Source organism: Pseudophryne corroboree, chromosome 4 (genome assembly GCF_028390025.1).
Source record: "Pseudophryne corroboree isolate aPseCor3 chromosome 4, aPseCor3.hap2, whole genome shotgun sequence".
Classification (NCBI taxonomy): Eukaryota; Metazoa; Chordata; class Amphibia; order Anura; family Myobatrachidae; genus Pseudophryne; species Pseudophryne corroboree.
In genome coordinates, this window is record NC_086447.1 from 68,026,329 (window position 1) to 68,043,505 (window position 17,177).

General features: G+C 46.0%; 1 protein-coding gene across 1 annotated transcript in view; it reads right to left on the reverse strand.

Moving 5' to 3' along the window:
• The window catches only part of LOC134908901 (cytochrome P450 2K1-like), a 97,345-nt gene that overhangs the window by 59,384 nt on the left and 20,784 nt on the right, over nt 1–17,177 (reverse strand). Inside the window, exons 4-5 of the mRNA XM_063915128.1 lie at nt 13,477–13,626; nt 8,771–8,931 (exon numbers count right to left, since the gene is read on the reverse strand). Coding sequence (XP_063771198.1) covers nt 8,771–8,931; nt 13,477–13,626 — 311 coding nt within the window. The remainder of the gene's footprint in view (nt 1–8,770; nt 8,932–13,476; nt 13,627–17,177) is intronic.

Below are 17,177 nucleotides of genomic sequence, written 5' to 3' on the forward strand. Positions count from 1 at the left end.
TATATATCACTACTGCAGCCGGACAGGTATATATTATATATTATATAATGACGGACCTGCTGGACACTGTCTGTCAGCAGAATGAGTTTTATTTTTATAGAATAAAAAAAACAACAACACACAAGTGAAGTCACACGACGAGTGTTTAACTTTTTCAGGCAATCACAATATAAGTATACTACTAACTATACTGGTGGTCAGTGTGGTCAGGTCACTGGTCAGTCACACTGGCAGTGGCACTCCTGCAGCAAAAGTGTGCACTGTTTAATTTTAATATAATATTATGTACTCCTGGCTCCTGCTATAACCTATAACTGGCACTGCAGTGCTCCCCAGTCTCCCCCACAATTATAAGCTGTGTGAGCTGAGCAGTCAGACAGATATATAATATATATAGATGATGCAGCACACTGGGCTGAGCCTGAGCAGTGCACACAGATATGGTATGTGACTGAGTCACTGTGTGTATCGCTTTTTTCAGGCAGAGAACGGATATATTAAATAAACTGCACTGTCTGGTGGTCACTCACTATATAATATTATGTACTCCTGGCTCCTGCTATAACCTATAACTGGCACTGCAGTGCTCCCCAGTCTCCCCCACAATTATAAGCTGTGTGAGCTGAGCAGTCAGACAGATATATAATATATATAGATGATGCAGCACACTGGGCTGAGCCTGAGCAGTGCACACAGATATGGTATGTGACTGAGTCACTGTGTGTATCGCTTTTTTCAGGCAGAGAACGGATATATTAAATAAACTGCACTGTCTGGTGGTCACTCACTAGTAAACTCTCTGCACTCTCTACACTTCTACAGTACTCCTCCTAGTCCTAAGCTCCAGTAAATCTCTCTCTCTTATAATCTAAATGGAGAGGACGCCAGCCACGTCCTCTCCCTATCAATCTCAATGCACGTGTGAAAATGGCGGCGACGCGCGGCTCCTTATATAGAATCCGAGTCTCGCGAGAATCCGACAGCGTCATGATGACGTTCGGGCGCGCTCGGGTTAACCGAGCAAGGCGGGAGGATCCGAGTCTGCTCGGACCCGTGAAAAAAACCATGAAGTTCGGGCGGGTTCGGATTCAGAGAAACCGAACCCGCTCATCTCTAGTTTACAGGATTCTTTAAAATTAAAAAACTCTTTTCTATCCCCAGAAAAACGGTCAGGCAAATGCATTTTTGGTTCAGGAACTACCCTCGGGGAAGTTCGTAAAAGATCTTCCTGCGACTTCACCCGAAGGGAAAGATCCTGAACCATCTGAGTAAGTTCTTGAATCTGACTGACTAAGAGCTGACCAGGATTTGGTCCTAACCCTGTTGGATTCATGAGGCCGACAATTTCTTACAAAAAACTGAATAAAAATTAAACTCCGTTTTAATTTTAAGTTTTGGTATGGCCGGTAATAATGTTATGATTCCAGCACTCCTGACCGGAGGAGATTTTATGACAAGGACCAGAGCGCTGGAATGGAATGCAGGTAACGGGAGCAGGGAAGACTAGTTGCCCCTGGCGCCCTAACTCTATTGTCTCACCCGTGCTATCGGAAATCCCCTGCGAGACTATGGTTTCTTGAGCCCCTGGCAGCCACGTTTGAAGGGCGGATTATGTCTGCCCAACTCCGGTGCCCCCCGGTCTTAGTGAGAGACAAAGGGAAATCCGAGGCAGGATGATAACAAGAGGACCTCTAACTGACAACAGGCCAGGGGCAACAAGCTAACTAACAAAAACAGAAGTATGTGCGGAAACCCGCCAGGGAAAAGGACAACCAAAATCCACTTGTCCAATACTCCTACCCAGCACCGCCGGATACCAGAGTGGACCTGTGGAAGCGGAACCCTCCGCAGAATGCTCCAAAACACAAATAATAAATAATAAAGCGGACAAGCCGCAACACACGGCAAGGCCGCGACTCACGAACACCACTGGATGTTATATGGTGATTAGTCAGGACTCCAGGAATAAGATGACAAACTTCCGAGTTCAGGACTTCCGAATACTGGAATGACCGGATACAGCAAGACTGGAACAGACTCTCAGCAAATAGAAACAGCATGCAGGAAGCTATTACCGGCGTCTGTGAGAAGCCCTGGGAGTGTATTTAACAAGGAGTCCTCCAATCAGCTGCCAAAAGGCTGATTAGAATAAATGCCGTGCAGCTGCCTTGCTGCATGGCCAGAGAGCAGGAGAATACATTAACTCTTAAAACCTAGCAACGGGGAACACGGTCCGCCAGTGGCGTCCCCGTTGCTAGGGTCCGTGCGGCTCAGCGCGCCCGGCGTCCAGCGTTGCCAGGGAGCCGGCGGCTGTCCGCGTACGGCGTCCCTGGTTGCTAGGCGCCGGGCCGCACCGACGAGCGGACCCCGGCGCCTAACACCGTATAATTCTAATGATCCTGCCATATAATTCCTGTAATCATGCCATATAATTCCAGTAATCCTGCCGTATAATTACAGTGGTACTGACATATAATTCCAGTAATCCTGCCATATAATTACAGTGATCCTGCCGTATAATTACAGTGATCCTGCCGTATAATTACAGTGATCCTGCCGTATAATTACAGTGATCCTGCCGTATAATTCCATTAATCCTGCCGTATAATTCCAGTGATCCTGCCGTATAAATACAGTAATCCTGCCGTATAATTACAGTGGTACTGGTGTATAATTCCAGTAATCCTGCTGTATAATTCCAGTAATCCTGCCGTATAATTCCAGTCATGTTGCCGTATAATTACAGTAATCCTGCCGTATAATTACAGTAATCCTGCCGTATAATTACAATAATCCTGCCATATAATTCCAGTAATCCTGCCGTATAATTCCAGTAATCCTGCCGTATAATTACAGTGGTACTGGCGTATATTTCCAGTAATTCTGAAGTATATTTCCAGTAATCCTGCTATATAATTCCAGTAATCCTGCCGTATAATTCCAGTAATCCTGCCGTATAATTCCAGTGATCCTGCCGTATAATTACAGTAATCCTACCGTATAATTACATTAATCCTGCCGTATAATTACAGTGGTACTGGCGTATAATTCCAGTAATCCTGCCGTATAATTACAGTAATCCTGCCATATAATTCCAGTGATACTGCCGTATAATTCGAGTAATCCTGCTGTATAATTCCAGTAATCCTGTCGTATAATTCCAGTGGTACTGCCGTATAATTCCAATGATCCTGCCATATAATTCCTGTAATCATGCCATATAATTCCAGTAATCCTGCCGTATAATTACAGTGGTACTGACATATAATTCCAGTAATCCTGCCGTATAATTACAGTGATCCTGCCGTATAATTACAGTGATCCTGCCGTATAATTACAGTGATCCTGCCGTATAATTACAGTGATCCTGCCGTATAATTACAGTATTCCTGCCGTATAATTACAGTGGTACTGCTGTATAATTACAATAATCCTGCTGTATAATTACAGTGATCCTGCCGTATAATAACAGTAATCCTGCCATATAATTCCAGTGATCCTGCCGTTTAATTCCAGTGATCCTGTCATATAAATCCATATAATTCCATATAATTCCGTATAAATCCAGTCCAGTGGTGCTGCCATATAAATTCAGTGGTGCTGTCCTGTGCTGTATATTATTATTATTCCAAATAAAGGGGTTATTAATATTTAATCCAAATAATTTTTACAGGGTTTGCCCTGTGAGGTGTAGGGGTACGCTCTCCTGTGCCGCATATTGTGTTATATATCGCCAGAAAAATAATGAAGAACAAAAATTTGGAGGATAAAATATGGAAAGATCAAGACCCACTTCCTCCTAGTGCTGAAGCTGCTGCCACTAGTCATGACATAGACGATGAAATGCCATCAACATCGTCTGCCAAGGCCGATGCCCAATGTGATAATAGAGGACATGTAAAATCCAAAAAGCCAAAGTTCAGTAAAAGACCCAAAAAAAGAAATTTAAATGGTCTGAGGAGAAACGTAAACTTGCCAATATGCCATTTACGACACGGAGTGGCAAGGAACGGCTAAGGCCCTGGTCTATGTTCATGACTAGTGGTTCAGCTTCACATGACGATGGAAGCCCTCATCCTCCCGCTAGAAAAATGAAAAGAGTTAAGATGGAAAAAGCACAGAAAAGAACTGAGCGTTCTAAGATGGTATCACAAATTCCCAAGGAGAGTCCAAGTGTGTTGGTGGTTGTGATACCTGACCTTCCCAACACTGGACGGGAAGAGGTGGCTTCTTCCACCATTTGCACGCCCCCTGCATGTGTTGGAAGGAGCACCCACAGTCCAGTTCCTGATATTCAAATTGAAGATGTCACTGTTGAAGTACACCAGGATGAGGATATGGGTGTTGCTGGCGCTGAGGAGGAAATTGATGATGAGGATTCTGATGGTGATGTGGTTTGTTTAAATGAGGCACCGGGGGAGACACCTGTTGTCCGTGGGATGAAGACGCCCATTGTGATTCCTGGGCAAACTACTAAAAAAGCTACCTCTTCGGTGTGGAATTATTTCTCCACAAATCCGGACAACAGGTGTCAAGCCATCTGTTGCCTCTGTCAATCTGTAATAAGGAGGGGTAAGGATGATAACTACCTAGGAACATCCTCCCTTATACGTCACCTGCTGCGCATTCATCAGAAGTCAGTGTCAAGTTGTGAAACTTTGGGTAAGAGCGTAAGCAGTCCACTGACACCTAAATCCCTTCTTCCTCTTGTACCCAAGCTCCTGCAAGCCACACCACCAACTCCCTCAACGTCAACTTCCTCCTCAGTAAGGAAGATCAGTAGTCCTGCAGGCCATGTTACTGTCAAGACTGAGGAGTCCTCTCCTTGAGTGGTACACCTGATGTTGCTGCCACTGCTGTTGTTGCTGCTGGGAATCGATCGTCATTCCAGAGGGGAAGTCAGAAGATCACCTGTACTACTTCCAGTAAGCAATTGACTGTCCAACAGTCCTTTGTGAGGAAGATGAAATATGACAGCAGTCATCCTTTTGCAAAGCGGATAACTGAGGCCTTGACAGCTATGTTGGTATTTAGACGTGCGTCCGGTATCCGTCATTAGTTCAGTGGGACTTAGAGAATTGTTTGAGGTACTGTACCCCGGTATCAAATCCCATCTAGGTTCCACTTCTCTAGGCGAACGATACCGAGAATGTACAGAGACGTCAGAAAAAGTGTCCTCAGTGTCCTACAAAATGCATTTGTACCCACTGTACATTAAACACGGGCATGTGGACAAGTGGAACAGGGCAGACTAAGGACTATATGACTGTGACAGCCCACTGGGTAGATGAATAGCCTCCGCAGCAACAAACGCAGCGGCACCAGTAGCAGCATCTCACAAACGCCAACTTGTTCCTAGGCAGGCTACGCTTTGTATTACTGCTTTCCGTAAGAGGCACACAGCTGACAACCTCTTACGGAAACTGAGGGACATCATCGCAGAATGGCTTACGCCAATTGGACTCTCCTGGGGATTTGTGATATCGGACAATGCCACCAATATTGTGCGTGCATTACATCTGGGCAAATTCCAGCACGTCCCATGTTTTGCACATACAATTAATTTGGTGGTGCAGAATTTTTTGAAAAATGACAGGGGCGTGCAGGAGATGCTGTCGGTGGCTCGAAAAATTGCTGGCCACTTTCGGCATTCTGCCACTGCGTGCCAAAGACTGGAGCGCCATCAAACACGCCTGAACCTGCCCCGCCATCACCTGAAGCAAGAGGTGGTAACGAGGTGGAATAAAACACTCTATATGTTTCAGAGGATAGAGGAGCAGCAAAAGGCCATTTAAGCCTATACATCCACCTACGATATAGGCAAAGGAGGGGGAATGCACCTGACTCAAGCGCAGTGGAGAATGATTTCCATCTTGTGCAAAGTTCTCCAACCCTTCGAACATGCCACACGTGAAGTCAGTTCAGACACTGCCAGCTTGAGTCAGGTCATTCCCTTCATCAGGCTTTTTTCAGAAGCAGCTGGAGAAATTGAAGGAGGAGCTAAGACAGAGCGATTCTGCTAGGCATGTGGGACTTGTGGATGGAGCCCTTCATTTGCTTTGCTAGGATTTAAGGGTGGTCAATCTGTTGAAATCAGAGCACTACATTTTGGCCACCGTGCTCGATCCCAGGTTTAAAGCCTACGTTGTATCTCTCTTTCCGGCAGACACAAGTCTGCAGAGGTGCAAAGACCTGCTTGTGAGTAAATTGTCAACTCAAGCGGAACGTGACCTGTCAACAGCTCCTCCTTCACTTTCTCCCGCAACTGGGGCTGCGAGGAAAAGGATAAGATTTCCAAGCCCACCCGCTGGCGGTGATGCAGGGCAGTCAGGAGCGAGTGCTGACATCTGGTACAGAATGAAGGAGCTGCCAACGATTACTGACATGTCTACTGTCACTGCATATGATTCAGTCACCATTGAAAAAATTAGTGACAGCATCCAAGTAGGCATGTCAGATAGTCCGTACGTATACTGGCAGGAAAAAGAGGCAATTTGGATGCCCTTGCACAAACTGGCTTTATTTTACCAATGTTGCCCCCCCTCCAGTGTGTACTCCGAAAGAGTGTTTAGTGCAGCTGGTAACCTTGTCAGCGATCGGCGTAGCAGGTTACTTCCACAAAATGTGGAGAAGATGATGTTCATCAAAATTAATTATTAATTCCTCCGGGAAGACCTTTACCAGCAATTGCCTCCAGAAAGTACACAGGGACCTGTGATGGTGGATTCCAGTGGGGACGAATCAATAGTCTGTGAGGAGGAGGATGTACACAGTGAAAGGGGTGAAGAATCGGAGGATGAGGATGAGGTTGACATCTTGCCTCTGTAGAACCAGTTTGTGCTACGAGAGATTGATTGCTTCTTTTTTGGTGGGGGCCCAAACAAACCAGTCATTTCAGCCACAGTCGTGTGGCAGACCCTTTCGCCGAAATGATTGGTTTGTTAAAGTGTGCATGTCCTGTTTATACAACATAAGGGTGGGTGGGAGGGCCCAAGGACATCTTGCACCTCTTTTCCTTCTTTTCATCATGTGCTGTTTGGGGACTAGTTTTTTAAAGTGCCATCCTGTCTGACACTATCGTACAAGTCCAGGGGTACTGCCATATAAATCCAGGGGTACTGCCGTATAAGTCCAGGAGTACTGCCGTATAAGTCCAGTCCAGTGTTGCTGTCTTGTGCTGCATCAGTCCAGTGGTGGTGTCTTGTGCTGCCATAAGTCCAGTGGTGGTGTGCTGTGCTGTATATTATTTACTCCAGATAAAAGGGTTATATACATTACTTATATTATTATCCAAATAATTTATACAGGGTTTGCCCTGTGTGGTGTAGGGGTACGCTCACCTGTGCTGCAAATTATTATAATAGTTTCAAATAATAGGGTTATTATTATCCAAATTAATTTTACAGGCTTTGCCGTGTGTGTGTTTGGTTTAGGGGTATGCTATCCTGCGCCACCAATATTGTGTGTGTATTACATCTGGGCAAATTCCAAAACGTCCCATGCTGTTTGTGCCGCACACTTGTGTCGCTTAGCTTAGTCATCCAGCTACCTCATTGCACCTCTTTTTCTTTTTTGCATCATGTGCTGTTTGGGGACTATTTTTTAAATTTGCCATCCTGTCTGCCACTGCAGTGCCACTCCTAGATGGGCCAGGTGTCTGTGCCGCACACTTGTGTTGCTTAGCTTAGTCATACAGCCACCTCGGTGCAACTTTTAGGCCTAAAAACAATATTGTGAGGTGTGAGGTGTTCAGAATAGACTGGAAATGAGTAAAAATGAATGTTATTGAGGTTAATAATACTGTAGGATCAAAATTATCCCCAAATTCTGCGATTTTAGCTGTTTTTATGTTTTTAAAAAAATCGTCCAGATCCAAAACCCAAACACGAAAGGGTGGTTTTGGCAAAACCAAGCCAAAACCAAAACACGAGCGGGGAATTAGAACCAAAGCCAAAACACGAAAAGTACCCACCGCACATCTCTAGTATTTACTGTATATATGCCAAAAACAATGAATATGTTTGCTCCCCTGGCATTGTAACATGGTTTATTTCAGGTACAAAGGGCCTAATTCAGACCTGATCGCAAAAGCAAAATCTTTCCCTAATGGGTGAAAACATGAGCACTGCAGGTGGGGCAGATGTAACATGTGCAGAGAGTGTTAGATTTGGGTGGGTTATATTGTTTCTGTGCAGGGTAAATACTGGCTGCTTTATTTTTACACTGCAATTTAGATTTCAGTTTGAACACACCCCACCCAAATCTAACTCTCTCTGCACTTGTTACATCTGCCCCACCTGCAGTGCACATGGTTTTGCCAATTAGAGAAAAATTTTGTTGTTGCGATCAGGTCTGAAATAGATCCAAAGTCACTTGCTTTTGTACTTTGCTTCCATCTCAGAATCATGCCCATAGTCTGTTTAACCACATCCAAAATATAAGATAAAACAATTGTTTTTTATGTCAGGTGTTGATATTAACATATAGAATAGTAAAATAATTTGTATGCTAATATTTTAATCTACAGTGCAGCCACGCTGATTGTGTATGCGACTAGGAAAGGACACGTCTCGTTTGCCGCGATGCGGCGTGTGTCTTAGTTGCGCCCATTAACATTGTATTGAGCGGCAAATGCCGCAGCGCTTTGCGGGTGCAGCTAGGCGCAGTGGGATTGCCCATGTGGCCGCTTCATAGCCACAATGAGCGTGGCTACATCTGTATACAGAATGTCATTTATTTTTAGAGTCCATAAAAAATATATACATATTACCGCAGTTGAACGACTCCCAAATAGTCTCATATTTTCATCTACAATGGTCATGATTTTGAGTAAAAGTGGATGTTGGTAATCCAAACGTTGCCCCCGCACAATGGATAAAATTATATTTCCGATGGCAAAGCTTGTTTTTATTGTCAGGTCACTCGGTTTACCTGTTGAAGAATAAAAGTGTAATAGTAAGTTTAGTATACTGTAGGTGAGAGTAGGGTAGGTGTACGGGTGTACCAGTGTGAGTAGTACAGGTGGGAGTAGGGTAGGTGTGATGGTGTACCAGTGTGAGTAGTACAGGTGGGAGTAGGGTAGGTGTGAGAGTGTACCAGTGTGAGTAGTATAGGTGGGAGTAGGGTAGGAGGGTGTACCAGTGTGAGTAGTATAGGTGGGAGTAGGGTAGGAGGATGTACCAGTGTGAGTAGTACAGGTGGGAGTAGGGTAGGTGTGAGAGTGTACCAGTGTGAGTAGTATAAGTGGGAGTAGGGTAGGAGGGTGTACCAGTGTGAGTAGTATAGGTGGGAGTAGGGTAGGAGGATGTACCAGTGTGAGTAGTACAGGTGGGAGTAGGGTAGTCGGGTGTACCAGTGTGAGTAGTACAGGTGGGAGTAGGGTAGGAGGGTGTACCAGTGTGAGTAGTATAGGTGGGAGTAGGGTAGGAGGGTGTACCAGTGTGAGTAATATAGGTGGGAGTAGGGTAGGTGTGAGGGTGTACCAGTGTGAGTAGTACAGGTGGGAGTAGGGTAGGTGTGAGGGTGTACCAGTGTGAGTAGTACAGGTGGGAGTAGGGTAGGAAGGTGTACCAGTGTGAGTAGTACTGGTGGGAGTAGGGTAAGAGCGTGTACCAGTGTGAGTAGTATAGGTGGGAGTAGGGTAGGAGGGTGTACCAGTGTGAGTAATATAGGTGAGAGTAGGGGAGGTAGGAGGGTGTACCAGTGTGAGTAGTACAGGTGGGAGTAGGGTAGGTGTGAGCGTGTCTCAGTGTGAGTAGTATAGGTGGGAGTAGGGCTAGGTGTGAGGGTGTACCAGTGTGAGTAGTACAAGTGGGAGTAGGGTAGGAGGGTGTACCAGTGTGAGTAGTATAGGTGGTAGTAGGGTAGGAGGGTGTACCAGTGTGAGTAGTATAGGTGGGAGTAGGGTAGGAGGATGTACCAGTGTGAGTAGTATAGGTGGGAGTAGGGTAGGAGGGTGTACCAGTGTGAGTAATATAGTTGGGAGTAGGGTAGGTGTGAGGGTGTACCAGTGTGAGTATTATAGGTGGGAGTAGGGTAGGTGTGAGGGTGTACCAGTGTGAGTAGTACAGGTGGGAGTAGGGTAGGAGGGTGTACCAGTGTGAGTAGTACAGGTGGGAGTAGGGTAGGAGGGTGTACCAGTGTGAGTAGTATAGGTGGGAGTAGGGTAGGAGGGTGTACCAGTGTGAGTAATATAGTTGGGAGTAGGGTAGGTGTGAGGGTGTACCAGTGTGAGTATTATAGGTGGGAGTAGGGTAGGTGTGAGGGTGTACCAGTGTGAGTAGTACAGGTGGGAGTAGGGTAGGAGGGTGTACCAGTGTGAGTAGTACAGGTGGGAGTAGGGTAAGAGCGTGTACCAGTGTGAGTAGTATAGGTGGGAGTAGGGTAGGAGGGTGTACCAGTGTGAGTAATATAGGTGAGAGTAGGGGAGGTAGGAGGGTGTACCAGTGTGAGTAGTACAGGTGGGAGTAGGTTAGGTGTGAGGGTGTACCAGTGTGAGTAGTACAAGTGGGAGTAGGGTAGGAGGGTGTACCAGTGTGAGTAGTATAGGTGGTAGTAGGGTAGGAGGGTGTACCAGTGTGAGTAGTACAGGTGGTAGTAGGGGAGGTAGAAGGGGGTACCAGTGTGAGTAGTATAGGTGGGAGTAGGGTAGGTACGAGGGTGTACCAGTGTGAGTAGTACAGGTGGGAGTAGGGTAGGTGTGAGGGTGTACCAGTGTGAGTAGTATAGGTGGGAGTAGGGTAGGTGTGATGGTGTACCAGTGTGAGTAGTATAGGTGGGAGTAGGGTAGCTGTGAGGGTATACCAGTGTGAGTAGTATAGGTGGGAGTAGGGTAGGTGTGAGGGTGTACCAGTGTGAGTAGTACAGGTGGTAGTAGGGGAGGTAGGAGGGTGTACCAGTGTGAGTAGTATAGGTGGGAGTAGGGTAGGTGTGAGGGTGTACCAGTGTGAGTAGTACAGCTGGGAGTAGGGTAGGTGTGATGGTGTACCAGTGGGAGTAGGGTAGCTGTGAGGGTATACCAGTGTGAGTAGTATAGGTGGGAGTAGGGTAGCTGTGAGGGTGTACCAGTGGGAGTAGTATAGGTGGGAGTAGGGTAGGTGTGAGGGTGTATCAGTGTGAGTAGTACAGGTGGTAGTAGGGGAGGTAGGAGGGTGTACCAGTGTGAGTGGTATAGGTGGGAGTAGGGAAGGTGTGAGGGTGTACCAGTGTGAGTAGTATAGGTGGGAGTAGGGTAGGTGTGAGGGTGTCCCAGTGTGAGTATTATAGGTGGGAGTAGGGTAGCTGTGAGGGTGTACCAGTATGAGTAGTATAGGTGGGAGTAGGGTAGGTGTGAGCGTGTCTCAGTGTGAGTAGTATAGGTGGGAGTAGGGCTAGGTGTGAGGGTGTACCAGTGTGAGTAGTATAGGTAAGAGTAGGGTAGGTATGAGGGTGTACCAGTGTGAGTAGTATAGGTGGGAGTAGGGTAGCTGTGAGGGTGTACGAGTGGGAGTAGTACAGGTGGGAGTAGGGTAGGTGTGATGGTGTACCAGTGTGAGTAGTATAGGTGGGAGTAGGGTAGCTGTGAGGGTGTACCAGTGTGAGTAGTATAGGTGGGAGTAGGGTAGCTGTGAGGGTATACCAGTGTGAGTAGTATTGGTGGGAGAAGGGTAGCTGTGAGGGTGTACCAGTGGGAGTAGTATAGGTGGGAGTAGGGTAGGTGTGAGGGTGTATCAGTGTGAGTAGTACAGGTGGTAGTAGGGGAGGTAGGAGGGTGTACCAGTGTGAGTAGTATAGGTGGGAGTAGGGTAGGTATGAGTGTGTACCAGTGTGAGTAGTACAGGTGGGAGTAGGGTAGCTGTGAGGGTGTACCAGTGGGAGTAGTATAGGTGGGAGTAGGTTAGAAGGGTGTACCAGTGTGAGTAGTACAGGTGGGAGTAGGGAAGGTGTGAGGGTGTACCAGTGTGAGTAGTATAGGTGGGAGTAGGGTAGGTGTGAGGGTGTCCCAGTGTGAGTATTATAGGTGGGAGTAGGGTAGCTGTGAGGGTGTACCAGTGTGAGTAGTATAGGTGGGAGTAGGGTAGGTGTGAGCATGTCTCAGTGTGAGTAGTACAGGTGGGAGTAGGGTAGCTGTGAGGGTGTACCAGTGTGAGTAGTATAGATGGGAGTAGGGTAGCTGTGAGAGTGTATCAGTGTGAGTAGTATAGGTGGGAGTAGGGTAGCTGTGAGAGTGTACCTGTGTGAGTAGTATAGGTGGGAGTAGGGTAGGTGTGAGCGTGTCTCAGTGTGAGTAGTATAGGTGGGAGTAGGGTAGCTGTGAGGGTGTACCAGTGTGAGTAGTATAGGTGGGAGTAGGGTAGGTGTGAGGGTGTACCTGTGTGAGTAGTATAGGTAAGAGTAGGGTAGGTATGAGGGTGTACCAGTGTGTGTAGTACAGGTGGGAGTAGGGTAGGTATGAGGGTGTACCAGTGTGAGTAGTATAGGTGGGAGTAGGGTAGCTGTGAGGGTGTACGAGTGGGAGTAGTACAGGTGGGAGTAGGGTAGGTGTGAGGGTGTACAAGTGTGAGTAGGGTAGGTGCCAGGGTGTACCAGTGTGAGTAGTATAGGTGGGAGTAGGGGAAGTGTGAGGGTGTACCAGTGTGAGTAGTATAGGTAGGAGTAGGGTAGGTGTGAGGGTGTACCAGTGGGAGTAGTATAGACGTGATTATGGTAGGTGTGATAGTTTACCAGTGTGAGTAGTATAGGTAGGAGTATGGTAGGTGTGAGGGTGTACCAGTGGTATTAGTATAGGTGGGAGTAAGGTAAGTGTGAGGGTGTACCAGTGTGAGTAGTACAGGCAGGAGTAAGGTAGGTGAGAGGGTTTATCAGAGTAAGTAGTATACAGTAGGTTGGAGTAGGGTAGGTATCAGGGTGTTTTAGTGTACTAGGCTTAGCTGTTGATCCAGCAAAGCTGTTGATTTGTCCCATTTTTTGTTGTTGTGCATTGGCTAGATGGGACAAAAACCATGGTCCTCCTTACTGCTCTGGTTCCCAAATTTTCCGTGGCACCCTACCAGTCCATGATTTAAGGATATCCATGCTTGAGCACAGATGGTGCCTTGACGACTGAGTTTGGGAACCAGTGACTTATGGTAACAATTACGCACTATAATTACAGCATTCGCATATTTCTCAGAGGGCTGTCCACGTGCAGGAAGACCAGGAGTTGGGCTCCTTGGGGGGAATGTAATAGGGTATGAGAATCAGAAAGTAAGAGATTTTGGGAGAGTTATCATGCTTATTTCAAAGTGGTAATCATTTACTGTACATGGCAAAACCCGGTTAATGTTGCCATGTAAATGATTGCAACTTTTTTTAAAAAAAGAATTATCTCAAAATCTCTCACTTTTTGATTCTCACACCCTATTACATTCCACCCCTCTTGTATTTTATATTTTGTGGCCTTTTTAACAGTGTGCAGAACAAGGTAGACAGTAGCTGCAACACTTTAATAAATTGTACCTTCCAGAGATTCAAATAGCTTAATCATATATCCGCATTCCTCAATAATCCGGTCCTCTATTGTCTTCTTCCCCATGCCGAAGTCCCGTAATGTGGCGAGGGTGAATCTTCTCATCGCTTTCCAGTTCTCGCCATGTGCGAATGGGACTCCTGAGACATAACACAGAGTACACTGACACATTCCACCAAACACTGGCCAATAACTACACTGTTACTGTATGATTGTATTAGCAGCTGATCACATAAATACTATAGCCGTGACATCCACATTTATAAGCAGCAAAGAAAAAATAAAGACGATATCACATATACAGTATATGGTGTAATAAGGAACTAGCTCTGACTGTGCAGCAGCCTGTTCAGTGGTTCATAATAACGAGAGACAGGATGCATCCCACCCAATTACCATTTATGCTGATCACGAAGGCTGCACCAACTGTTCGCACTGCTCGGCAATCCTGCTGACACTCTTTTCCTCTAAATTATATTATACAGTATGTTTTGTCCCAGACCCAAACAAGGACAAAGCAGATGCTCATCCCATATCTCAGAGATTCCCAAACACCATCCTCAAGGCACACCAGTGGTCCAGGTTTTATGTTTATCCATGCTTGGCCACAGGTGACTTAGGGCCTACCTGTAATTCAGACCTGATCGCTCCTCTGCGAATTTGCAGAGGTTTGCGATCAGATAGTCGCCGCCAAAACAGAGTAAAAACCGCCCCGTGCATGTGTGCATACGCTGCGCAAAAAACTTTGCAAACGCCGGTCAGCTGCAAATCCGTTTTGCAACTCACTCACCATGGAATGATTTTACTGGTCTGTGCATAGCCCAGGACCTACAGTGCGATACAAACGTCACACACCCGCCCTGAAAAGGCTTGGGAACACCTGAGTTTTTCCTGACACTCCCAGAAAACGGCCAGTTACCACCCTCAAACATCCGCCTGCGTTCACCTAGCGATTAAAAATGACGCAGGATTTCTTTTCAGTTTTGCCTCGCGCCTGCGCATTACGATACGTACGCATGCAGTCGTTCGATAATCGTCAATTTTGCACAACAGAGATCAGGTCTGAATTAGGCCCTTAATTTGCACCTCAGTCAATTTGATTTAACCTTCTGCGTTGAGCCATTGGATATACCTAAAACCTGGACCGTTGGGGGTGCCTTCAGGACCACTTTTCTGAACCTCTACCATATCCTGTGCATGCAGAGACCCCAGATATTAGGAAGTGTCCATTTTCATCATGGAGCCCTCTCGGATTTGGAATCAGGTTACCGTATTTCAGATCAATGCATTTCGGCCACCTCTGTGGCCTTTTTTTAGCTTGACAAAGGCAACAGAGGTGGCCGAAAATGCATTGCAGCTACCTTCATGTGTGACTTCTTTGCCACGGTGATCAGACTTCAAGTATTTCCAAGTTGCCACGCTAGAATAATTAACAATACACAAATCAATGGAAACCTCTGCAATCAGCTGAAAACCTGTTTGCTGCATGATCCCTGGAGCTGCTGCCCGCTACTAATTCCCTGCTTGAAACTGAGACAGCCAGGATCATTACAGGTCAGTGCAGGTCACTGCAGGTGACACGAGGCCTATATTGGGTAATCCATAGACCCTTCGGGACTATCCACTGTAATGGTATGTAACAGCAGCCAATGAGATACTGGTTGAGAATTTTCATCTCCTAGTGTGGCTGGAATCAGAAATGGAGCTATGGTGGCAATCCTGGGATCAGCATTGGTGAGATTCCGGGATTTGGGCCAAAAATTGCTCAGGCTTCCTATCGCTTCCAATTGCTCAGGCTTCCAATCCCCTTTGTTTTTTCAATGCCGGGCAGCGTTGAGCGTCTTCAGGAGGCTCAGACGCTGCCCGGCTCCCCCTGTCCCCGGCTGTGCGCAGTGGCGGGCAGTGTACAGCTGTCTGCGCACCGTGACCTCTGAATTCACGTCACACTGCACAGACAGCCGTACACTGCCTGCCACTCGGATCTTGGCGCCGGTACGCAACCTAGCAGTAGGTGGACCCACCCTCTTACCCAGGCAGATGGGGTATGTTATTATGTGGACTGAGCAGGGAGGGGGAGTGCGGGACAGCGGCGGCAGACGTTGCAAGGGAAGGGAACCAATCCTGAGTATCCTGGAAATCCTGGAATCGATCATTTTTTAATCCAGATTCTCGGGAGTGAAAAAATGGCCCAGGATCGGCCACCCTAATTGGTGCCCCACGAGTGGGTTTACATATTATATGCTTGCATTGCTATACTGGAGTCTTATAAAGACTGGGCATAATTCAGTATCATATGAGAATATTAAATTGATGTTTTTGAGAGGCTGCTCTCACAATAACAATTGGTATATACATTCCAGCATTTGCAAATGAGTAGTTATTTATTGTAAACACCGTGACTGGAAGAGATATAGGGGGGGTATCCAATTAGCCGCGATCGCGGCGAATGTTATTGCACCTACTGTATCTCCTGAAAAATCAGGTTATTGCAACCTGCACGCTCCCATTTATCTTACCTATTCTATTCCAAAATGCGCAATCATTCTAGCCAGCAAAAGCTGAGATGAGTATAGGAAAAAGTGAGGAAATCTGCCTGTACCCCAAAAAAGCCAAACAAATAGGAAAACGTTATAGTTTTATTAGTGGCCATAATAAAATTATTTGGTGTCGTTAAATGGGGTCAAATGGCTGTTTAATGCATTTTTTTTTTAAATGTGGAAAAATAATAGAAAGCATTTTTTTCCAAACAAAATAAGTGCTCTCATTAAACTTGGGGTACATAAAAATAGGTATAAGTATATATTTGGGTCGTTTTAGGGGACTTTTTTTTAAAAAAAGTGGAAATAGACCGATTGTTCCCACCTGCAAGTCTAAAAACACTCGTCCCACTCATAAAGCACCCAATATACTTGTCCCATTCCTTGGACCGCCATTTCCATCACTTTGCACGTTTTCACCTCAAAAATGACATGTCATTATTGGCTAATTAAAAATAATTAAAAACTTCTAAGTGCCTAATTAGTCATTCAGGGGGTGTCCCAGGGGTTCAGAAACAAATCCCGACATTTTTAGCTTAAAATAGGGATTTTGCACTACTTATCACCTGCTCAGAGATGGTGAAGAGAAAGACGCTAATCGCCGATAACTTTTGGCCGCTAATAGGATACTGAATTATGGCATTTGCAATAATTTGTCGCAAAAACCACGATATCGCGGCTAATTGGACATCCCCCATTATCTCTAATTGTTACAATTAGTGATAAAAGTGGAGAAGTTGCTGTTAAATGTAAATATTTATCTTATATAAAACCCTTTATGAGGTCTAAGAACACTGTACGCTATTTACGTATGGAGTACCGTAAGGGTACGCTCGTTGCGTAACAATCGCTTAGCCGTGGTCGAGACGCTCAAGCGTCACGTTCGCTCACGGCCAAGAGATCACAGGCAGGCACGCTATTGGCTGCCGACTACCGTAATGATTCGCTATAGCGAATGCGAACGCTCGAGACCACGAGGAGATCACCAGCGGCGCAGACGCTCACAATGTTAAACCTTTATATCTAAACCATAAAGAATGTAATATGCTGTAAAACCTTAGTAGAGATAGGGTGTAGATGCAACCTAGTATAACTTATTAACTTAAAAGCTGTTTGAGCGTCACCGACGCTCTGAGAATACTTAGCACTATAAG